This window comes from Lachnellula hyalina (genome assembly GCF_007821495.1).
Source record: "Lachnellula hyalina strain CBS 185.66 chromosome Unknown contig00019, whole genome shotgun sequence".
NCBI classification, from domain to species: domain Eukaryota; kingdom Fungi; phylum Ascomycota; class Leotiomycetes; order Helotiales; family Lachnaceae; genus Lachnellula; species Lachnellula hyalina.
The window spans coordinates 271,406-294,021 of NW_022157133.1; the positions used below are offsets into that span (position 1 = coordinate 271,406).

At 47.4% G+C, this 22,616-nt stretch overlaps 8 protein-coding genes across 8 annotated transcripts; 4 read left to right on the forward strand and 4 right to left on the reverse strand.

The window, feature by feature from the left end:
* Nucleotides 1-101: 101 nt before the first annotated feature.
* CRY2 (Cryptochrome-2) lies at nucleotides 102-1,992 on the reverse strand (the record flags this gene model as incomplete). The annotated part of the gene is made up of 2 exons (XM_031146415.1): nucleotides 102-1,773; nucleotides 1,823-1,992. 2 exons carry the CDS (start codon nucleotides 1,990-1,992, stop codon nucleotides 102-104), a joined length of 1,842 nt encoding a protein of 613 aa, XP_031008155.1.
* Nucleotides 1,993-2,879: 887 nt separating this feature from the next.
* LHYA1_G001433 (Uncharacterized protein) lies at nucleotides 2,880-4,108 on the reverse strand (the record flags this gene model as incomplete). Its single annotated transcript, XM_031146416.1, has 4 exons — nucleotides 2,880-3,310; nucleotides 3,359-3,582; nucleotides 3,636-3,700; nucleotides 3,749-4,108. The coding sequence occupies 4 exons, from the start codon at nucleotides 4,106-4,108 to the stop codon at nucleotides 2,880-2,882; spliced, it is 1,080 nt and encodes a 359-aa protein (XP_031008122.1).
* A 487-nt stretch (nucleotides 4,109-4,595) lies between these two features.
* Nucleotides 4,596-6,769, forward strand: top3 (DNA topoisomerase; the record flags this gene model as incomplete). The annotated part of the gene is made up of 6 exons (XM_031146417.1): nucleotides 4,596-4,682; nucleotides 4,738-4,938; nucleotides 4,994-5,172; nucleotides 5,220-5,407; nucleotides 5,459-6,663; nucleotides 6,734-6,769. The coding sequence occupies 6 exons, from the start codon at nucleotides 4,596-4,598 to the stop codon at nucleotides 6,767-6,769; spliced, it is 1,896 nt and encodes a 631-aa protein (XP_031008121.1).
* Nucleotides 6,770-8,467: 1,698 nt separating this feature from the next.
* STB3 lies at nucleotides 8,468-9,598 on the forward strand (the record flags this gene model as incomplete). The annotated part of the gene is made up of 1 exon (XM_031146418.1): nucleotides 8,468-9,598. One exon carries the CDS (start codon nucleotides 8,468-8,470, stop codon nucleotides 9,596-9,598), a length of 1,131 nt encoding a protein of 376 aa, XP_031008154.1.
* Nucleotides 9,599-11,070: 1,472 nt separating this feature from the next.
* Nucleotides 11,071-13,826, forward strand: YDR514C (Uncharacterized protein; the record flags this gene model as incomplete). Its single annotated transcript, XM_031146419.1, has 6 exons — nucleotides 11,071-11,281; nucleotides 11,360-11,395; nucleotides 11,465-11,604; nucleotides 11,756-11,808; nucleotides 11,870-12,697; nucleotides 12,749-13,826. The coding sequence occupies 6 exons, from the start codon at nucleotides 11,071-11,073 to the stop codon at nucleotides 13,824-13,826; spliced, it is 2,346 nt and encodes a 781-aa protein (XP_031008153.1).
* Nucleotides 13,827-14,720: 894 nt separating this feature from the next.
* On the reverse strand, nucleotides 14,721-15,233 carry pam18 (Mitochondrial import inner membrane translocase subunit; the record flags this gene model as incomplete). Its single annotated transcript, XM_031146420.1, has 3 exons — nucleotides 14,721-14,862; nucleotides 14,965-15,092; nucleotides 15,183-15,233. The coding sequence occupies 3 exons, from the start codon at nucleotides 15,231-15,233 to the stop codon at nucleotides 14,721-14,723; spliced, it is 321 nt and encodes a 106-aa protein (XP_031008124.1).
* A 296-nt stretch (nucleotides 15,234-15,529) lies between these two features.
* RLP24 (Ribosome biogenesis protein) lies at nucleotides 15,530-16,264 on the forward strand (the record flags this gene model as incomplete). The annotated part of the gene is made up of 3 exons (XM_031146421.1): nucleotides 15,530-15,534; nucleotides 15,597-15,708; nucleotides 15,812-16,264. The coding sequence occupies 3 exons, from the start codon at nucleotides 15,530-15,532 to the stop codon at nucleotides 16,262-16,264; spliced, it is 570 nt and encodes a 189-aa protein (XP_031008119.1).
* Nucleotides 16,265-16,477: 213 nt separating this feature from the next.
* LHYA1_G001439 (uncharacterized protein) lies at nucleotides 16,478-17,258 on the reverse strand (the record flags this gene model as incomplete). Its single annotated transcript, XM_031146422.1, has 4 exons — nucleotides 16,478-16,506; nucleotides 16,563-16,638; nucleotides 16,770-16,918; nucleotides 17,069-17,258. The coding sequence occupies 4 exons, from the start codon at nucleotides 17,256-17,258 to the stop codon at nucleotides 16,478-16,480; spliced, it is 444 nt and encodes a 147-aa protein (XP_031008120.1).
* Between the last annotated feature and the right edge of the window lie 5,358 nt (nucleotides 17,259-22,616).

Consider the following 22,616-nt stretch of genomic DNA (forward strand, 5'->3'; position numbering starts at 1 on the left):
GTGTCGTGGGATTGCTTGCTCACTGGCTGTATCAACAGTACTATGTTTCGGGATCAGGTGTTTTGGTATAGAGATCTTATTCAAGATTCATTTGCATTTCTTCATATTTTCGCCTTTTTGAAATGCCCGTCTAGTGTCGCTTGCCCCTTTGCTTTCCGTTTCCTGTTGTTTTCACTGCCTTGTTCTTCCTCGTGTTCATTTGAAGGTTCGTCAAAGAGATGTTTCCAGGATCCGTCGAGGACCCGGTGATCATCGCCATACAAACCCACCGCATACGCTTTCTTCATCTTCTCAAGACATATAGTCCTCCGTTCCGCGAAATCAAACATGGGCTGCGGATACACGCCCTCTTCCTCCCCGCTGCCACTTGCCCCATCCCCCTCAATGCGAACCCCCGCTCTCCTCAGCTCCTCCTCGGGAGCTTTCCAAGGTTCATAAATCCACTTCTCATCCAGCGTCCCTAGCTCCGGCACATAGCGCCTCACAAACGCACCGTGCTGATCCCAGCCCTTCCCAAACGCCACGGGGCTGTATATGCGATAATACTGCGCGAAAAACGCAGTGCAGCTCAACCACTGCCAGTTCCCGATGTTACACGCCTCCTCGTGATCGATCAACCACTCTTCGAATACCTCGGCCCCGCGCTCCCAGCTCACGTAACAGCCGCCCCGCGTCAGGAAACACGCGACTGCGTGGCGGCCGAGATGGTGTATCCAGCCTTCTTGCCGCAGCTGCCGCATCAGCGCGTCGATCCATGGGAACCCCGTCCGCCCGTACTTCCAGCGCTGGAACCAGGCTTCGGCTTGCGGGGAATCGATAGTGTAGGTGGAGGTGGAGGCTGGGTTTGAGGGGGGTGTAGTTGTAGGTGTGGGGGCGTTGGATAGTTGCCAGGGTATGAAGCGGCATTTCGGATTGTGAAGCGTGGAGGAGAAGGCGTGCCCGAGATGGGCTTGAGCGCCGAAATACATATCACGGAATAAGAGTTGGCCTATAAGACTTGTTGGTGGTGTGGAGGCCTTTTCCTTTCCCTTGTACGACGAGAGGACATCCTGCACATCCCAGTAAAATTGCCGCACGGAGAGCGTACCGAAATGCAGGTGTGGACTGAGTAGAGTGGTGGATTGGGGGGAGAATGCCGTTGGTGCCGTCTTTGGTTTCTGGAATGTCGCAGTGTATGTTGCGTTCGAGGTTGTTTTGTGCAAGGAGCAGAGCGCGATGCTTTCGCCGCCTCGGTGGGGCGTGGTTGCGGGTGGGAAGCCGAGTTCGGCGAGTGTTGGGACGGCAAAGTCGCCGTTGGGCCCAGCTATTTTCTCATATGACTTGTCCTTCTTTTCCCTACACCCTTCATTCAGATCTGGATGTTGCTCCGGCACTTCTCGCTCGAAATTTAGTGTCGTTTCTCCAGGATCCGGCATAGAATTCGGTGCTGGGATAGGTTTCGGCACTGGTCCTATCTTTGGCCCAGCTGCTTCTACTTGCTTTATACTCATCGTTGGCTTATTACCATTTTTCTTCACTAACTCATCACTGTCCCATAATGTTCGACCATATCGAACAATGACTTCCACGCCCGCCTCTTTCGCAGCTTCCATGACAACCGCGTCTCGAGCCCGTGCATAGGGATCCGTGTCTTTTTCAAAAACCAGATGGGTGATCTTCCAGGCTCTGAAGAGTTTTGGGAAGAGTGTCTGGGGTGCTTCTCTCATGAGGAAGAGTTTTGAATTGGGGTTCAGCCTTGTTATTGATTTTGAGAGGTCGTTCTGACAGTCGATGCTGAGAAATGTCAGAATATATAGGAAGGTATGAAGGGGTGTGAACACACAGGAATTGCCATCTGTTCACCCCGACTCTCGTTTTGTATACATAGTGAGGGTCCCATGTCCAGATTGGCCAGAAGGCTTCGGCGTTTAGGTCCAAGGCTGCTCTCAAGGCTGGCGAGTCGTGGAGTCGGAGGTCGGTTCGGAACCAGTATATAACTCGCGTTTTTGCCATCTTCCGAGCCAGTCATGTATATAACTGGGTTGTATTTGTTCTTGTTGTATGTTTTGTAAAGCAGGCCTAATTGGAATATATTACTGTCGATTGTTATTATTAGAGATAGTCCATGACGACACTACAGTAGATAGATAATTCAGCCTTGCCGTAAAGTCCAGTACCTAGCGCCAGATTAGCGAGCCACCCCCTTAATGTCGATCAGGTACCAGAGGCTAAAAGAATGACATGTCGAAGTGTACTTACATGTTATTTATCCAGCTGCAGAACGCTTCCAAGATCATCCAGAGGATCCTGAGCAGCAAGTAATTGATTAATGGCCGCCCAATCTTTTTCCACTTCTTCCCACAAACAACGTCCACATTTCTCCCAGTCCGAAGGCCAGAGAAAGGATTCCAATACTTGTTCGGCATCTGCCCATTCATTGACATACATTATATTGCAGAAACACAACAATTGCGCAACAAACCAAGCACATTTTTAGTCCTTCTTCGTCTCTTTTTCACTTCCTCAAGCCCTTGAGGACTGTATATGGGATTTGTCAGCAGCCTCGTAGCCAAATCTCGTTGCACGGCCTGTCATCCTTCGAAGTCAAATCACTAGGTTGGTACATATATCACGAAGAATTGAAAGGAATAAAATGGAGTTGTGCGCTAGGGTGTAATCTGTCGACATGGCAAAGAATTCCGATGTAGTTATTAATGGTTCGAACCAAAATGAGTGCCTCAACCAATGCACGAATGAGCCCTGAAAAAAAGTGCTAGCTTCATTGAAACTGATTCATAGATAGAAATGATTGAGAAACAACTCCCGCAGAACAAGGTGCCTATACCGACCACAAGGGGAATATATAGCAAACGAGCATCTCTGTCTCCTAAACTTCTTTCCTATCTGGATACCCCCCTCGGCTTGTCCTTCTCAAGAGCCTTAGCTTTCTCAACTCTCGGGGTAGCCTTCTTATCGCTAAAATCTCCAGGGAGGTCCGTTGAAAGCTTTGGTAAGAACTTTCCAACTCTTTGCTGATACTCCTCATATTCGGGGTATTTCTTTGCTGTAATGAGTTCTGTGAACCACGTCGAAGCTTGGAAAAGTATCAAATACGAAGCAGCGCCGATAGCTGTCCAGTTGTAGAAGACTTCAGTGTTCCAGCATCCCCACTGATGAAGTACGACCCAAATTGCTTGCTCGGCGGCGAAGTTAGGGTGTCTGCTCCAGGACCAGAGGCCGGAGACTACAAATCCACGGTCCAGGTCTTCTTGATCAAACTTGTGGGGAACTTTGGCCGTCTTCAGGTAATATTTCTTTGCTTGTTGGAAGCCTGGTGGGTGTTAGTGATTTATCTTATTTGGGGCTCCTTTCTACCTACTCCACTGCTGCCCGTCTGCGAAGAACTCGACAAGAATAAGCCCCATTAATGCTCTAGAAAATGCAATATCTCCAGTGTTCATCTCTACTCCGATTCGAGCAGACAGTAGCATAACGTATGTGGGGGTCGTGATAATGAAGAGAAGTATGCTTTGGGCGAGGGAGATGAATGCAACGTTGAATACGAAGAAGAGACCTGGGTTGATGTGTTCTTTGAGGACGTCCCTGAATATCATCTGTCAGTACTGGATTTACACGCACTGGTGTTTTACACGTACCATCTGTAGTCCTCCGAGCCAATACTATATCCTCCTTTGCGCCAGTAATTGAAAGTTAAACGCAGCTAATCGAAAAGTTAGGACACCTCAGCAAGAGACAGACAATCACTTACACTCCAAACAGAACTGACAGCAATCACAGTGTCAAGCCTAGTAGTTGGCAGACCTGACATGTGGGCGTAGATAACATAATTGGCGTTGTAAAGGGTAGGCAATATGCTCCAGCACCGGTCTACCTGCGAGTAATTCCTGTTGATCTCTGAAACGAGGAGGAACACGGGTGCAAGGAAGAGGGATAATGCAAGGCCACTAATGAGGGGATTCGTAGCCAGGTAGATAGTTCGCAGCTCGGTAGGGTTGTTGTAGGATTGTAGCAGCTGCTGGGGCAAGTCGTACAGCTGAGGTAAATAAGGGAGGACTGTCTTCTTCAAATCGGAGCATTCCGAGATGGTTCTCACCACAGGAAGAGCCATGGTGGTAGGTAGAGTAGCACAAGGCGGGCGAGGAGGGCTTTCGCAGAGAATAAAGGGTGTGTCGTTTGTAGAGGGAAAGAGCCTTGATATAGATATAAATATAAATATAATCCCTTAATGAAGGATTTACATTCAAAGTCAATGACGAGCGCTAGCTAGCATCTGCAAGGATCTGGCAAGGTTTCACTGCATCGGCAGTCACTGCCCGCCTGCTCCGCTATACCCCACCGTAGAAGTTGTGCACGGACCATGTTGAAATCAATTAACAAAATTAGCTTAATCTTGTGAATATCAAGAAAATAGCTAACTTCACCCCGTGTCTTCTGTCCAACAAACTTTGCGAGACAAGCAATTGATGCTTTTTGACGCGTTAGCTATGCTGCTGATACCACCTCATCAATTTGACGGCCTGTTGATGCTTACCAAGTCAGCATTCACGCGAAGACTATGACTATGACTATGAACTGCTTCTTCACATGACAGAAACATGGTCTCCAAGATCCTTTGCGTGGCAGAGAAGCCTTCTATTGCCAAGGCCGTTGCAAACCATCTCTCAGGAGGCCAAGTTCAAGTAGTGAGTACCTGAGGAACAAACTCAAAGTATAAAGGATCCTAGCTAAAAATTTCAGCGCAACTCCGGCAACCAATACATCAAGAACTACTGTTTTGATTTCAACTTTGGAGGACGATGGGGCAATTGCAATGTGGTTATGACATCTGTCGTAGGCCATCTGACCGGTGCCGACTTTGACCAGGAGCATAGACAGGACTGGAACTATCCTCCCGCTGAAGCTCTCTTTTCAGCCCCTGTTTTCACCACAGTTGACAAAGTCTGTAAACTGAAATTTCTCTACAGAGTGACAACTAACTAAGCACCCCGCCTAGGATAAAGTAGAGATTGCAGCCAACATCAAAAAGGAAGCGAGGGGTGCTCGTGCCCTTTTCATTTGGACAGACTGTGATCGAGAAGGAGAGCACATCGGCGCCGAAGCACGGTCTCAAGCTTTAGAAGGAAATGCCAATATTCAAGTCAAGAGAGCTCGGTTCAGCAACATCGAGAGAGCGTAAGGCCCATTCTCACAGACTACTGATCCGTTCTAAGTTGCACTAGTCATGTCATCACCGCCGCCAAGAATCCTATTGATCTCGACGATCGCCTGGTAGATGCTGTGTCAGCCCGCATTGAGCTCGATTTAAGAATTGGCTCTGCCTTTACACGAATGACGACCCTTGCTGTTCGGTCTCTGGGTGGTACTCTGGCCGTTGACGAAAAGGGAAAAAGGAGAATTGTGAGCTACGGTAAGCTTCTCCCAGTATATTTGAAAATGCCGCCATGCCAATTCCGTACAGGGCCCTGTCAGTTTCCAACTCTGGGATTTGTAGTCGACCGCTATTTCAGAGTAGTCAATTTTATCCCAGAGCCATTCTGGGGCATTAGTGTCAACCATAGACGGGACAACATCGATGTTCATTTCTCTTGGAAACAGGTGCATCTTTTCGATCGTGCAATAGTGACCATTCTGTTCGAAAGGTGCATTGCAGCGAAGGTAGCGAAAGTTATCAAGGTTCAAGAAAAGCCGACGAAGAAATGGAAACCTCTGCCCCTAACTACAGTTGAACTCCAGAAGAACGCCAGTCGGTTTTTGAGGATGGATAGTCAACGTGCAATGAAGATTGCGGAAGATCTCTACAACAAAGGGTTTATCAGCTATCCTAGAACCGAGACTGATCGGTTCGACAAGGGCATGAATCTCCGAGCTTTAGTTGAGAAGCAGACCCATGACGGTCGATGGGGACCATTTGCTCAAAATTTGGTCAATGGGGGATTTCAGCAACCACGAGAGGGAAGAAACGACGATAAAGCCCATCCACCAATTCACCCTGTTACGTATTGCGCTCCTACTGCACTGAGTGCCGACGAAGGAAAAGTCTACGAATTTGTCACTCGCCGATTCCTAGCCTGCTGCTCAGAAGATGCCAAAGGCCAACAGACCGTCGTTGAACTCGAATACGGGAGCGAGATCTTCAGCGCTCACGGGTTGATCGTTCTAGAGAGAAACTATTTAGATGTGTATCCCTACGATAAATGGACCAGCAGCACAATCCTACCGAGATTCACACTTGGAGAGAGATTTGAACCGACGGAGGCTTTGATGACGGAGGGAAAAACAGGACCGCCTTCATATCTTACAGAACCTGATCTTATCGCTTTGATGGATGCGAATGGCATAGGTACGGACGCTACAATGGCTGAACATATCGCCAAAATCCAGGAACGAAATTATGCCTTCACGAGACCTGTCGGAGGCGGCAGAGGCGGAAACGCAATGGTGGAATTCATACCCTCCACTCTTGGTGTGGCATTGGTGACGGGCTACGATCAAATGGGTTTCGACACCAGTCTTAGCAAACCATTTCTACGGAAAGAAATGGAGTCACAGATGAAAGATATCTGTGAGGGCCGAATAACGCGACAACATATGATGCAGAATAATATTAGGCAGTACAAGCGAGTGTTTGTTCAATCTACGGAGAGGCTGGATGTTTTGAGAGCGGTACGTATCTTCATTCTTCCGATGTTTAGGATGAATCGTTTTTAAAGAGGGAGACTGACGGGATTATTAGGCATGTAGGAGATATGTTCAGGGTATCGGCGCATGAGGATGAGGATGAGGACGAGTATGACATAAATTATGATACCCGAATGTTCATGACATGGCATGGATGGATGTGCTTCCGCTTGAACTAACATTGTTACATATAGCTACGTCAAGACCAGAACCGAGACCTAATAAGAGTAAGATAAGACCAATCATTCCAAAGCGTGTATTTCTTGGTTTATTTCTCCAAGCGAAATAGTCGGATACGAAGTAGCTGAGGTAGGTAAGCTCGTGATTCACGAGGGGTGATGCAAGCTTACAATTCTATACGTGTACACGTCTTGTTACCCCTCCCCTCCACCACACCACATCCACTTCCACTTCCCCCACGCTCGCCGATAGTCGGCAAGCCACTCCCACCACCATTCCAACAGAACGATGAGCAATCAAGGGCTTCGGGAGGGTACGGAGGCAAGCGGACAGGATAGGGTCTTGCTTGCATCGACTCCGCACTTGGTATTCACGGCGCATACTCCGTAGTTCAAGTTATGTGCATCATGGCGGGGTTAAAGACGTTTACAAAGAATTGCTATCGTGGCTGGATTCACGCACGTGGGGATGGGTGAAGGGAGAAAATATGAGTTTGAAAGTAATAATAGCATCCTGTGTAATCACGTTTCAGACCTATTCGTCAGATGGGTTCTTGGTACTGGTGTGTCGGCTGATCTCCACTAGGCTAGGAGGCAGGGCAGATGCGCATTTGTTCTAGCGTCGCTTCCTTCTCCGGTGCTCTGGAGCGGACTTTCTTAGTTACGGTAGGGTAGAGCCCAGTATTTCGATCGCGGAATGCGGGATTTGAAAGCATGCGTGAGATAAACTTGGTAATTACTTCTATTTGGAAGCAGGTTTCAATCTTTCAGGCATGACGATGCATTATTCACTGACATTGTAGTGAAACAAATGCGGAGACCTTGACCATGAGTGATATAGTATTATAGTCATGTAGTGATAATGATATGATGATACATGTACTGTAATTCCCTACGGAACAAGGATAGAAGGTTCCCGGGAGTGGAGTTGGCAGCAATCAGAATGGCAGCCAGTCGCAGCCCCCAGACCCGGTTGCATCCTAATCCAGTGGATCTCGTGGGTCGCACGGAAGGAACCACGGCACGGGCTACTGCTGTACTGTAAGGCTAGGCCTGACGCAGCCTGATGTATGTAGAAGCGATGCTGAGTGAGTAACTGAGTGCTTTCCCTGGCCTTCCTTAACAACACAACCATTACACAACAAAGACTACAACAACAACCATTTTGCAAACATTCCATCACTCGCATTTCGTCGCTTCCTGCAACGTTAAAGGTTGCCTTATTTTCCTCGCGCCGCTTTCAAGAAATCGCACCTTTGTAGAGACTTCCATCTCTACAGCCAACTTCCCCGGAAACCGTCCTCGTAAACATCACCATCGCTCGTCGCTTTCGACCTTCGAAGCAGCTTCATAACCTTGCCCGATAACATTTCGTGCCAGGTCTTTAGATACCTCACGACACGACAGTCTGCTGCCTTGAGCTTCATCATCGCGTTCTTTGACCAACTCGCCACGTTTCTTTCGCAAGTCGAGTGAGTCAGCCCCTATACACACTCATCTTAACTATTACAACACAGATCACAACACATTTATTTCAAGAACAACTACTAACTTGGTGTCGCGTAACTATAGGGAAACGTCCGAACCCAACTTGCTACGAAATGGCAGCCATGGCATCTTCTGCTCGCGATATCCCCATGCCCTTTGGCCGAGACAGCTTTGCTGCTGTAGCGGCCAGGAGCGTTCCGGCGACGAAAACCCATCCTCTTCCTACTCCTCCAAACTCCATCTCCCCCAACTTGCCTCCCCATGGCAAGCCGTATGGGACACGCTCTGCCGTGACCCAGGTTACCCTGGAACAAGTCGAATCCGACTTGGATCTCCAGGAGAACCATACGGGGAGCGATAAGGATACGTTCTCAGAGGAAGGACACCGTGTCGGATCCCCTGTATTCGACACTACTGGCGCGATCACGCCTGCTCTTCTGTCCAAGCACCATCTGCCTGAGATCCTCTTGGATCACGGTCCTTTGGCGATCCGCCACATCATGGGCTATCTTACCACCTCCGTCCCAGGATTCTCTGGCATTCCACCCGCGAAGGCTAGGAGGCTAGTAGTAGGTGCTCTCGAGGGACGCGGTAGCGGAGGAGAAGGCGGTGGCTTAAAGGGCAACGTGAAGTTCGAAAAGGTAGGATGGGGACGTTGGGACGCGAGATTGAAGGGTCAAAATGCTCGGAACAGCAGGAACTCCCAGCACTCGCCACCACCAAGTGCACCATCTTCCTATCCTCACGGCGGTATGCTGATCGCCGGGAAGACTCGATGGAACGGGGATAGAACGCGGCTGACAGCGCCGGGCTCCAGCTGGGCTGGCGATTCGGCCGTCTTCTCTCACGACGACGATATGGACCTCACGATGCTGGAGAATGAAGCAGATAAGATGTCCCTGGATGGAGATGAATCTTGCTCGTCGTCTGAAGCTCCAACAGACGATGACGACGAACCTATGGACGATGATCCAGACGATGTTACCGATGACGAGGACTGGGCAGCCCTCGGAGCAGCCGCTTTGCGGTCTGCTTCCTATTCTGCCTCTGGCCCTAATTCTCATTTATACCCGAGGGGAACCCACAGCGGTGGTGGGCCATCCCTCTCCACAATGGCCAAATCAGTGCCATTGCGGCCAGCTTTTCCTTCTACTCAACAAGCTAGTAATTTTGATACTTCTGCCTATGGCATGACCTCCGACTTTCAGGAGCGGGAGGCCATCGAGGCACTTTTACGACTCGGATCTGTATAATATGTGTGGCGGCGTTTGGGAATTGGTTGGGTGCATAGAGGTTCGGGACTTGGGCTATGATCTGCCGGCGTGCATCGATCGATTGGGTGGTTTTCAACAGCACAGCGAGCAGAAGCGTCGATGGTTCTGGGACTTTGGGCATTCCTTCCGGACTTCCTATTCGGATTGGCGCGGCGTACACTTTTCGGGGGGTTTTTTTTATTCGTCGAGGAAGGTGTTCCTTGAGCCTGTGCTAAACTCTCGTGCGCTCGGTGCCTTGCCTGTCTATTTTTAAGTTATACCTTTGCATTGCACATACTTTACGTTTCAGCGACCGCCTTCTTCCGGCATCGAGTCACGACACAACTACTTTACGACAACTTCGATATCATCCGGAATGAATGCTCTGTCCTTACAGCTATGTTGGCTGAGGTTTTATTATTCTTCGCTCTATTGCACATATGTATTTTAATTGATCTTTGGCTTCCAGTGAGAGACGACTGGAAGTGATGGCGGAATGGAATAAGGAGATGGATGAGTTGTGTGGTGACACATGGTATGAGAGGTCAAGGTGCATAGTAGGGAGGGATGGAGATGGTTTAACTAGGTAGCTAGCAAGCTTCGTTTTCGGCGCATGAGTGCTATTCGGAATGAATTGAATGCCAGGTCTGGTTGAGATCATCTACTGTTTGTCTATATGCACAGCTGTGATTGAGTGTGGGCTCGTGAGATAGGACCAACTTCCTGGGACCTTGTGGATATGGTGGAGCCTCACCTCGAACTTCTTTCTAATCTAGCAAGGCAATATCCAGGGGCTTTATTAAGGGGCTCCTTACCCAGTCACTATTTTACACCAGGAACTTGCTAAGATCATCGATCCCTATATTCGACAAAAGCGGCATTGTACATTCCTTAAAACAGCAGTGACATAACGGACAATCAGTTAATCCCGCCGAAGGCCCCATACGAACCGAACCCTCTGTCATTCTAAAGGGGAGAGAGGAGTTTGTGTTTGGTTGAAAACGAAAACACCGTGCATCTAAACATAAAGCCTAAACCTATCAAGCCATTATATAGTCTTGCCTGGTATTAAACCCCCACGGATCCATCAATTGGTACATATTATTTTAATAACAAGACATAGTGGAGAAGAGATACCCTATCCATCATCTAGAGTAAAAGCGGCACGTCTTGTATTCAAACATAGTAATTATTGAATGAATAAAATACGGAGTGAGCATGAAGGAAAAGGTTTCAGTGAATGTTTGTTTAATTTTCTTTCGTTTCGTTTTCACGATATAACCGTTTCGGCACCGCAACTATCCTACTTCCTCTTCTCTCCGCGCAAAATAAATTGAACTAACTTTCTCAGCCAAAGCCATCCAAACACGACTTTTCTTCCACACACAAGCAAGCAAACGGCAAAAAAGCAACAACGACAACGGTTTCCTCTGTTTGTGTGTGTGTTATGAAGGTTACGGAACATCGCAATCATGGATAGGCTTGCTAAGTTGGAAGCGCTGGGGAGTTTGGGTGGGAGTTCGAGTTTGGGTGCTGATGGGAAGGAGTGGACTCATCAACTTCCTAAAGCGATGCATTTATATGAGGGAAGTTCGTCGGACGAGGACGGTGCGGGGGCTCAGATGAATCGTGCTGTGCAGAAACAGAGACTTGGTGTTGGTGGTGGTGGTGCTGGGAAGAATGGTTAGTAGTCACTTCCTGAATGAAACCTCTCTCTCCTTCCTTTGCGGAAAGAACATAGCACTGACTGACGTTCCTCAGGAATTAATTGTCAAGCTGCGGGCCCGTCACCTTATGGTATGTGGACAGGTTGAAGTTGTGGTATGGTTGATGATGAGCGGAGGCTGATGTTGTGTTGGCTTGAAGTTGATGCTACGTCTTATGATCTGGAGCAGTATTCGGATTATTGGCTTGGACAGCTTGCTCCTGAAGATGAGGCATTTGTTCCTTGGCAGGCGGTGAAGAAGTATCCGTATGCATATATTGGGACTGGGAATCGACAGAGGGTAAGTTCTTCATTCTTTGTTCAAGCTCCCGCGATTCTCTAAATATTCTGCACTTCTCATCTTGCTGGATTGGAACTCGCACCTTCCTTAACTATTATACTTCTACTCCCCGCGCTGTATGTATCTAGCATCTGACATACCTTGCCTCCAGGTCGCGGAAGCATACTTTGACCAAGGAAAGATCTCAAATCACACCTGGGACCTGTAAGTCACCTTCACAATTCACAAGGTCTAATATTCACTGGAGCATCTTAACACCTCTCAGTTTCTATGTCTACCGACTTAAGTCCGATCTCAACCTCCTCCCAATCCTCCTAGTCCCAGCCAAGCAACTCCAAGATTTCCTGGAACTTATCAACAGCGATCTCAACACCAGTCTCGCCATGGCTGCCCGTGGAGCAAATGGTACCTTCATGGTATCCTTTGAAGATGATGGAACGCCTCGACCACGTTACCTTGGTCGAACAGCCAACAAGGAAGCCGCTGAAACCCTCAGAAACAACATCCCTCCTGCTTACTACAAGCCGAAGAATGAGCCGAAGTCTACTGTGACCCCAACCCCACAAGCGCTAGCAGCGTTCAAAGCGAAACTCGAGCTTATGAATGCTGCGCAGAAAGGAAAAAAGAATGGTAGTAAGGAGAAATCGAAGAGGGAACGGCTGTTCAATCAACAGTCCTGGAAAGCTTCGCTCAAACGCACACAACGGTATCTAGGTCTCCGAGAAGCAAGCACCAGACCGAAGTATACTAATCGACGAGGTATGACATGGGAAGCCTTGGACAGACTGAAATCGACTGCTCCACTTGAGACTCCAACTGTAAGCTTCACTCCTGACATATTGGCTCCATTTCCACAAGAGGGACGAGTCGTCTTTGTCTGTGTGGATATTGAAGCTTATGAACGCAATAACAACTTGATTACGGAGATTGGAATTGCTACGTTGGATACGGATGATCTTGCTGGTGTTGTTCCAGGTGAGGGTTGTGCGAATTGGATGAAGCTTATTCGAGCGAGACACTTTCGCATCAACGAGTACAAGCATCTTAATAACACTGAGTTTGTCAGTGGTTGTGCTGATAGATTCGAGCATGGGTGAGTTCTCCTTTCACTTCAACTTGGCCATGAAATTGATAAATAAAATAGCACCAGCGAGTTCATCGGCCTGAAAGATGCCCCTCGCGTTGTAGCAAGCTGTTTTAAGCATCCGTTTTCAAAGCCAGGTGATGCTACCGAGCCCGAAGAGAAACGAAGCATCATCCTCGTCGGTCATGATCTCAACCAAGACGTCAACTATCTCAAGAAGCTCGGTTATGATGTCTACAACCTTTCGAATCTGCTTGAATGCGTCGATACGGCGAACATGTGGAAATACATGACTCGAGATAACAACCCCAGAAAGCTAGCCATGATCCTCGCCGAACTTGGCCTGGTCGGCTGGAACCTGCACAATGCAGGCAACGATGCCGTTTATACGCTTTGGGCTATGATTGGTATTTCGTCCAAGCATTTGAAGGAACATTCTGAGCGGGATGAGGATAAGGAGGCTATGAAGCAAAAGAGAATCAAGGAGTGTGTTTCCCCACACTTTGAATCATCTACTAAGCTAAGATATTCTAGGAGTGTTGCGGATGCAGAGACAACGGCTACTGAGAGAGAGGAAGGATGGTCTTCTGAAGGTAGTGATGGAGGCGGGCCAGATTCTCCTCACGGTAAGTCATCGCAAGCAAATGATGTCTCAGCTCCAAGCAACAACCAGTCAGTACAATCCTGGCTCGAAGGAACCCAGAAAGTGAAGCCGAAGCCGGGATTGTCCGTTACAGGCCCGGAGTTCAACGTCAAAGCTTGCAGAGGCCAAGATTTCAATGCCATGATGAGCCAACTGGGTGTTGACGACAAGAAAGCCACTGATCAGAAGCCCAAGCCGCACGAGCATAACCCACGGGCAGACAACCAATTCGAGCTACCGTCGATGACAGTAAAGGTTGGCGAGAAGCCGCAGCGTTATGATGGCTGGGGACAACCTATACCAGGTCCGCCCGAGACTCCTGACCCGAGATGGAGACTTGGTCGTACTCCTTCCCCAGGTATTGTCGAGGCGTTTGGGAAGCAGAAGCAGAGGAAGGGGAGTGATGGTGCGTCGTCCTCGTCGAAGTTTAAGGGGAAGGGACTGGCGTTGGTCAAGGATCAAAGTTCGACTTCTGCTTTGCTCAATCTCGATTGAGGGAGAGCTTGTGTACGGCGTTTGCATTGGGTGGATCTGGAAAAGGTGCACAATTGGGCGGCGTTGACGTGATTTTTCGGAAATGGAAGTGGAGTTGTAGGATGGTGATTGATAGGTGTTAAAGCAGTAGATAGACAATGCTCTCAGGGCAGTACCTGCCAGCTTTTTAAATGTCCCATGCCACCTAGTACATGATGAATTAGTGCCGCTTTTTCCTATCCTCGGTGAGGCTTCTTCTTTTAGTGGAGACGGCCGTAAAACACTATAGGAGATCAGCTATAAGTTTCTTGTGGGGGAAAGCACTGAGTGTTATCCCATGGTGTGAAGTTTCTAACAAGACACAGATTATATCCTTCTGAATCATGCAACAAAATCAATTCCTATAGTGTTTTACGGCCTTCTATAAAAAGCCCCATGCTCTTTATGCCAGATAGAAAAAGCGTAAGTAGCAGCAACCTTTTATAGAGAAGGGCCATACTGAACACTATTAGTTACGAGATTGGACAAAATCCCACAAGTAGGCACTGTTATCAAAAAAGGGCTTTAGAGTCCAACTTGGTGTCTTCCGTATTCCAAGCTTTCGTATTCCACTAGGATAGAAGTACAGAGGTCCATCTATACAACCACAACATAGACTTTATACAAGCATTCAATTTAGATTCCGCGGTGAATTCCCCCAGATACATATACATATATACAAAGCATTGCATTGCTTTCATTAGAAAGCATTCATCCAGAGTCGAGATCTGCCTTGTTTTACCTTCTCCCAAACGCCGACGCTTTTATCAGAATATCACAGATCGTACAAGTTACAACCCCCCCCCCCCCCCCCTATCTATCTATCGTTCTTTATACAGACCAGCCCAGTGTAGTTGGTGTAAGCGGCTGTCCTGTTCATCGACCATTCTTCTCCAAAAACTCCTTGGCCTCGTTGACTTTCGTCGCTAGATAAGGACTCCCGCCTCGATCGGGATGGTTCAACATCATGAGCGTGCGGTGGTTCTTGCGGATTCGTTCTTTTGTGAGATTTCGTTCACTGTTATAGCAACCAATCAATATTCTGTTAACATCCTTCTATGTGCTCTCCCTTGTGCCCGGATATATTGCGAGAGGGAGTATATAATGGAATGTTATGTACCTGAGTTCGAGTATCAAAGCTGCTTCCCGCCTGTTCATCTTCGGCTCAAATCCTCCTTTGTAAAACGCCTTGCCTAATGAGCCAGCTTGGCCGCGGGAGCGTTTGAAGGCGAGGAGTGATGCGCGGCCCTGGGAAGAAGGGATAATGGGTCAGTGATGAGAGTACTCAAAAGCGAGTGGGAGGCGGATGGTGTGGAGATGGAGATGCGAAGGACATACAATGAAGGCTGCTGCTGCAACACCGGCGCCTATTGCGAGTACTGAAGCCATTATAAATTCTCGTTCTCCTGTATGTATGTATGTATTTGCGTCTTGGCCTGTCTGCAACTGTACTCAAAGAAAGTGGTTTCGTGGAAGTGTTAACTGTGGTTTAGCGCAGAGCGATCACATTCAAGACAATTTTTGCCCAGCGTCGGATGATAGTTTGCCCGACAACCAGCACTAAGCGAACGATGCGATCCACCGAAACTTTTTCTTGCGATAAAGCTTTCTTGTCTTGTCTCGAGAAAAGATAGCGATAATATCTTCAACGAGAACCAACAGACACACACACACGTTCAGTCACAATGAGGTATTTATTCTACGAGAAAGAGAAAACGGGAATATTGTTTGCTAATGTTATGATTTGTAAAGGGTTGAGACATGTTATTTCTGCTCGCGGCCTTGTTACCCCAGTAAAGGCATAACCTTCGTTCGTAACGATGCACGACTTTTCCGATTTTGCAGGAGCAAATGCCATAAGAACGTTTGTCTCCCCTTCCCTTCCTTTGCCCTCTCTCCCTCCGTCTCATCAAGCACAATTAAGCATAAGCAAATATCAATTCCAATCACTGACATGCGCACCACAGTTCAAAATGAAGCGCAACCCCCGCAAACTAGCCTGGACAAAAGCCTTCCGCAAAGCCTCTGGCAAAGAAATGGTAGTCGACGGTGCTCTCGCGCTCTCGGCGCGCCGCAACGTGCCTGTGCGATACGATCCAGCGCTGTGGGCCAAGACCAAGGAGGCGATTGAGCGGCAGACGGAGATCCGGAATAAGAGGGAGCGCGTGCATTACAAGAACCGCATGAAGAGCAATACGGAGAGGCAGCGCGCCATTGACCGGAAGCTGGTGGCCGAGAATGAACACCTGCTGCCGAAGATGAGGGGTAGTGAGCGCAAGAGGCTGGAGGAGGCTGGGGAGGTGGTGGATGAGAGCGAGGTGTTGGTGGAGGAGAAGGCGAAGTTGTTTGGGAAGATGAAGGAGAGGAGACGGGTGTTGGTTGATGCGGGAGAGGATGGGGAGGAGATGGATATGGATTGAGTGGGAGAAGGCACATATTGATATGCTATTCTGGCGTTGGGATCTTGAAAAAATGGAGTTCGGGCAGGATTATGCTTTTGTTCATGATAGATATGGATGCATGATGCCACGAGAAGCTATCCACACGATACTCGGTAGCAAGGTTGTCTCCCCGCAGTCCAGCAATGCCAAGTACATTTCTGTAGCTATTCTATTCTATTCTACACCCAATTTTCATTTCGCATTCGCTATAGCAGCAGAATCTTTCCTCCATCAGCCTTTTGCAGCCCGAACACAGAGAGGACTTCACTTCACTCACCAAGATACACCTGATAGAAACTCATCTTCCACTCCCCACCTTCCTTCACCAACTTAGCTCTCGCAGCAAACTCAAGCTATTCGCTCATTCATCAGCATCAGCATCAGAATAAACACTTTCAAATCAAACCCCAATTCCAAAATATCAAGCCCCAAGAAGAAGGAAAGAAAGAAAGAAAGAAAAAAAGAAAAGAGCAACTCAACTCACATCAGTCTTCCTCCCATCCTTCAACACATACCCAACAGTCCCATACAACATAACCTCATCCGCACCCGACCCAAACGGATACATCTTCACTGGTGTATGCAGCCTCGAATTAACAGCTGTCCACATGCCCTTTCTAACTTCCAAGATCTCTATCAATTCCCCACCCCCATCGAATTAGCCCACTATCCCACATCATCCACATCATCCACATCCCCATTATATATCCAAAACCCTCAGTTACATTCCATGTCATGCCATACCAGCCAAAAAAGGAAAAAGGGAACCGGGGGGAAACATACCATCATACCCCCTCGCAACCTTACTAATCATAACAAGCTTCGCATCTTTCGTAAAAGCAGCTGCGTATTTCTCGTGCGCGTCCGGGGTCGGCGTGTCGCTTGTGCGGTAGAAATCTTCAAAGAAGGTCTTGATGCCTTCGTCGATTTGGGAACTGGGTGGGTATTCAGATTTATATGTGTGTGGTGGCATTTTTGCTTGGTTTGCTATTATACGAAGTATTGTTTTGTTTTGTTTTTTCCTATGGAAGAGGAGAGGAGAGGTAGGAAGGAAATTGAGATGAGATGAGAAAATGTTGTGGAATCAAGTACTGTACTGTACGTGGAAGTTTGGGGAAGCTTTGTAATGATGCTACATGTACTGTACATAGCGGGGTATTGTAGTGGGGTCACTAGGAGCCGGGTCTATTTCCAAGCCCCCTTTCCAAAATCTCACGTCAAATGATAGGACAGCTCAAGTAAGAGTTTCATGTATAAGTAGGTACTCACCATACAGGGTATTGTATTGATGCAAGAATGCTACTGTAGCAGCCTTTTTACTTGAAAATCCGATCTAGCCGTTTCGCTTTGTGCCAATAGAAGTCTTCTCCAACCTGCGGACCTCCCATATTCGTACGCCTGAAATACTCGATCCTATGCTCAGGGATGAACTCCTCTGCCGTAGTTTCCCGTACCCAATTCACGACTTCCTTTTCTAGAATCTTGTCATTGTGCCGGTCAATATATCCAAGCACGAACTCGTCAATGTCGTAGGCGTCGTCAAACTTTAAACGGCTATAGACTTCTGCCGCTGTGCGGAATCGTTCGGCCTTCTCATGTACTGCTGGTCCTGCGAGATCATCTACTGTCGCTTTCTCTGCTTTCTTCTTCTTCTGCTTCTCGGGCACTATACCGTCGCGCTTTTGCCTCGTGTCTGATGTCTCATCTCCAGTGAGAGTTTTCCGTGGCCACTTCGTTAGACAGAGTTTGAGATCGTCTCTTTGGCCCTCCATGACTCGGGGGTTCTCCTCGCACAGGACCTGAATAGAGCAGCTGAATTGGGAGCTAAGGCGGTCTTCCATAACCTGCTGTTCTAGTTTTTCCCCGAGCGTTCGGGCAGTCTCAATGTCTTCTTGAGTTTCTTGTGTGGAAGAAATTCCTATCATATAATAACCTTCGTAAACGGCATCCTTGGCAGAGGCTGGTCGTGCGAGTCGCTTTGGCCACATACGAATGGTTGATCCTTTACTAGCTTTTTGGAGACCTGAGTTTGATGTTAGACAGCTTGGTATATTTGAGATTTGAAGCCTAAGTGTAAGGGTCTCGACGGAGATGCTCAGGTATTATGAGAAATGACAGGGACTCACGTTCTTCCATCTTGCCTATCCTTCGTTCTACCATCGTTATCCACTCTCCTCCTTTCAGACGCGATGGTCCTGCATAGGTAACGAACACTCGTACAAAATTCTGAAAATTCGCCATTTTATGGTGAAAAGGCAATTGATCGAGCACCTCTAGCATCTTCTCCCAATCTTCCATCCCATACGACTCGAAACCACAAGGCTCTACGTCCTTGGTTCTAGGAAGCATGGCCTGTTGATCAAAGTTCTGTACATCCTTCATGAAGAACTCGCTAATCAACCGTGCTGGGCTTGGATGTTCTTTCTTGTCTGATAAAACTACATCGCAATGATATTTCATGACAAGCTGGAAAATCGTTTGGTCAGATAGAAGTTTGGTGAGTCCTCTCACTAGTGCCTATAAATTCGCGGTCAGCATCGCTTGACCAAGAAAAGATTCTGGATCTCAGAAGTAGTCTGCGAATTAAACCTCCCGAGACGTTAACGAAGAAACACCTACCCATCTTTTGATGTAGCTGTAAGCGTCTCGAATCTCCGGGGAATTATCAAGACGCTCTCGAACTTTGATACCAGCCTGTAACCTTTTGACGAGGCTTTCAGCATGGTCTTCTTCGTCATCAAAGAATGTCTCAGGCGTGCTGAGAATATCAGGGTATCTATAAATCCAGCATCAGCTCATGATCTGTCTTCCTGGAAATTGGACTTACTCTCTAACCACATTATCATATCGGACGTAAGTCAGATGAAACAGCTGGTTTTTGTAGGACAGTAAGATGCGTGGTCCCAAGGACGGTAATACTTCGTAAACCTCCAACTGTGAGTGTGCTTCGTTGGGCGAGACATTCTCAACGTTCAGTGCCTTGACAGACTCCCAGAAGAGATCGATATAGTTCTCCGATGAAACGTTTCCAAAAGCGACGCAATCTTGCGGCTCATCGGCGAAGGAGGGTAGCTCAAGGGCAAGAGCGTCTGATCTTATAAGCACGATGCGGGGAAGGTAACAATTGCGCGTTGGTCTTTCCAGATTTTGTAGCTCATTCGAATGTTCCAAAGTTTTCGGGACAATCTCGTTGCTCTGCCCTCGTCTAAGAATCCCGGAAAGCTCGTTGAACTTCCTTACTGTAATGGCAGCCGATGAGAGCGCTGCAGGTGGAATTTCAGAAGAAGAATAGTCCTTGAAAGTAGCGGAGAGGCACGCATCTAAATCGTATAAGCCCGCCATGCTTGAGTTGTCCAAGATTTTGTAAGAAATTAATGCGAAGGAAAGGATCGCGCAGGCACGATCAAGAAATCTTTTGATGTTGCGCAACAGGAATGAGACAAAACACTTAAGTAAAAAAAGGTTCAGAGCTTTGAGTCATTCGCCGGTTTCAATCGAGGAGAGAACAAATTGCAATGCGTCTACTACAGTCATAGCCTACGTGAAGTGCCTAGGTAATTTCTTTATATCGCGACTCACTGTGGCGAAGCAATACGAGCTTACAGACACCAACTGCGATCTGTGTCCAAGGCTTTTTGCGGCCTGTAACTAGGACGGTTAATTACCCTAGTCGATGGCAAGGCATAATAGATTATAGTATTTCGCGTTGCGAGGTAATTTAATGAAGATGCTTCAATCGCAGATTGTAGACGCGGGGCGGAGAGTCCGGCAGGATACGAGAAGTCGAAGCTTGTCCTAATCCGTTTGCCTTTGAATTCTTAAATCCATAAAATTGTATTGTGAGACGGAGAATGTTGAATGTCGTACATCAAGCTTCTGGTGTTGTTTGGAAGGAAGGCGGTGGAGGAAGGAAAATAGTTGAGGCACGAACTTGTAAGGTAAGGTTTCAAACCATTCGCTTGCCCGCTTCACCGCCTGGCAGAATTAAAGGGGAGGGGAGGGGCGGGGGGGCCGAGAACACAGAACAGGGAGAAAAGCAATTGGGGAGCCATAACTTATTGTAAGATAGTAAAGCTCCCTCAGCCTGCGGAGACTTGCTACTTTGCAAATAGCAGTAGAAGGGATTGCTTTACATAGGGTATGGACAAGATCCTTTAACAGTCACTTGAACAAAATCTCCCGGCGTTCTTTCTTGTAGCTTCATATCTGATATAGCATCAAGAGTCGGCACCATTGCTAGAAGAGTCATGTTTGTGTATTCTTCGCATTCAGATCATTGTCATGCGAGGAAGTGCATTGCTCAACTACCGCCCGGCCTCGCCAAGATATCCCGGATATATATCCAAAGCATAACAACACACCAGCATACTCCGCCCATTTCCCGCTCGCACGTCTCCAACTCCCCAAAATTCCATCCCATTCCCAAATTCATTTCATTTCATATCCATATTCAACTCCCATATCCATAATCATGCACCCCAAACCCCCAACCTCTCATTCAGCGTCAAACTACTCCCATCACAATAACTCATCGCATCACACTCCTTGTCCAAATTCTTACAATACCTACACCTACAATGCGCATCTGGACACCACGGGCCCTCGCACGCCAGTTTCTGCTCCTCGACCCAGATGCGGTCCTCGTCGAGTTTGATGAAGTTGCTGTGTAGGCATTTGTGGCATTGCCAGTACCGGGCCCGGGGAACCGGTTCGTGGGGGTTGAGCTTGGAGGTCTCGGCCGACATTTTCTTGGCCGGTAGTGGTGGTGGCAATGGTGAGAAGGGAAGGTAATGGAAGGCTACCTTAGGTATGGAAGGTTCTGTTTTTGCTTTGTAAGTATTGGAAAGTGGTTGCGGAAGGGAGTGGGAATACCAGTGATGAGTAGCGACGTTCTGTGACTAGATAGTCCTTGTTGGATAGCAGGTAGATAATCGGCGCTGACTGACCAGCTCAGCTACAGCTGGATGACTGACTGTTTTGGTAATCCAAGTAAAGGCAGGAAGGAGGTGTATTGTATTGATCAACCATACAATCAAGAAGGAAGGTCTTATAGGAAAAGAATTGCTTGCTTGCTGGATAATCGGCTGTAGAATTACCCCATATTCACACGTCTGATTCAAATTCACTATGTCGCTGTCGAGTCGGGTTCGGGACAACTAATATGATTCATTCTGAAAAGGCAGAGTTTTCCAACAGGTTGTGAATTGCGTGATGGCTTCATGTCGATGTGTTAAACTGGCAGGCAGAATGAATAGATGGTTCGTGGGAGGCAAACAACACATGACTGTGGTTGTGGATCCACGATTCTGATCGCACTCGACCTGCTTTGCTACTACCTGTAGAGGTTCGTGTGGTGTTGCAATTCAAATTTAGTATAGGTTATTAGGCTAGACACTTGAGTAAAGTTTCATTGATTATCAAGGGCTTGACCTAGCTTGCTTCTTTCTATAAAATGCCAACCACATTAACAGTAAACCGGGCATTGTTCCCGCCTGCTAGCGGAGTTGACGTCCTTCCATTCAATCCATTCAAATGGCTGATTAATTGCAAGTTCACAGCTTCTACACGACGAACTATGTGTTAGGCGAAGGCCTGACCTTTTGGTACAGGGCATGAACTAAATTCATCCTTTCCCTGCTCGCAAATCATGTTTTCAAATCAGAACCAGCTATGAATATTAACTTGACACCTTTTCTTCAAATTAATAAATCTCTTGAAACTGAATTACAGCAGAACGGCGAAACAGCAGTCTCAATAGAGGCAAAAAGTAAACGAAATTGGACAATTCATATTGTACCATAGATACTATAATACTCTAAGATAACCCGCTTCTTCTCGGGTCTCATCAATACACCTAGCTTCTATTATTACTTCTCGTATCATATCTACTACTACTTCAATCCTTAGATATACAGAAGAAGAAAAGCAGAGGTAATATGTACTCCAACTAATCAAATAAACACTTACTTGATTGAAACAAGAAAAAGTTCAAAGAAACCCTCTTTAAACACTTTATGAAAAGGAAAGAAATCCCTACTTAGGAAGAGAGGCATATTGCAATACACTCGGCTATATCTTAAATTCAACTCACCTAGTCTAACGTGAAATCTGAATTGTATTCTGCAACTCATATTTCAGCGACAGACATGCAGCGCAGCTACTATATGCATGCAAACACAATACACAGCAAAAGCGCCCACGCCGTCTAAAGCTATTCGGTATATATATATATCAATGTTGTATATACATACTGATACACCCAACCCATCCCATCCCTTCCCATACCATCCCAAGCAAAACGAATATACCGCCCTGCGATCCCAAGCCAAGC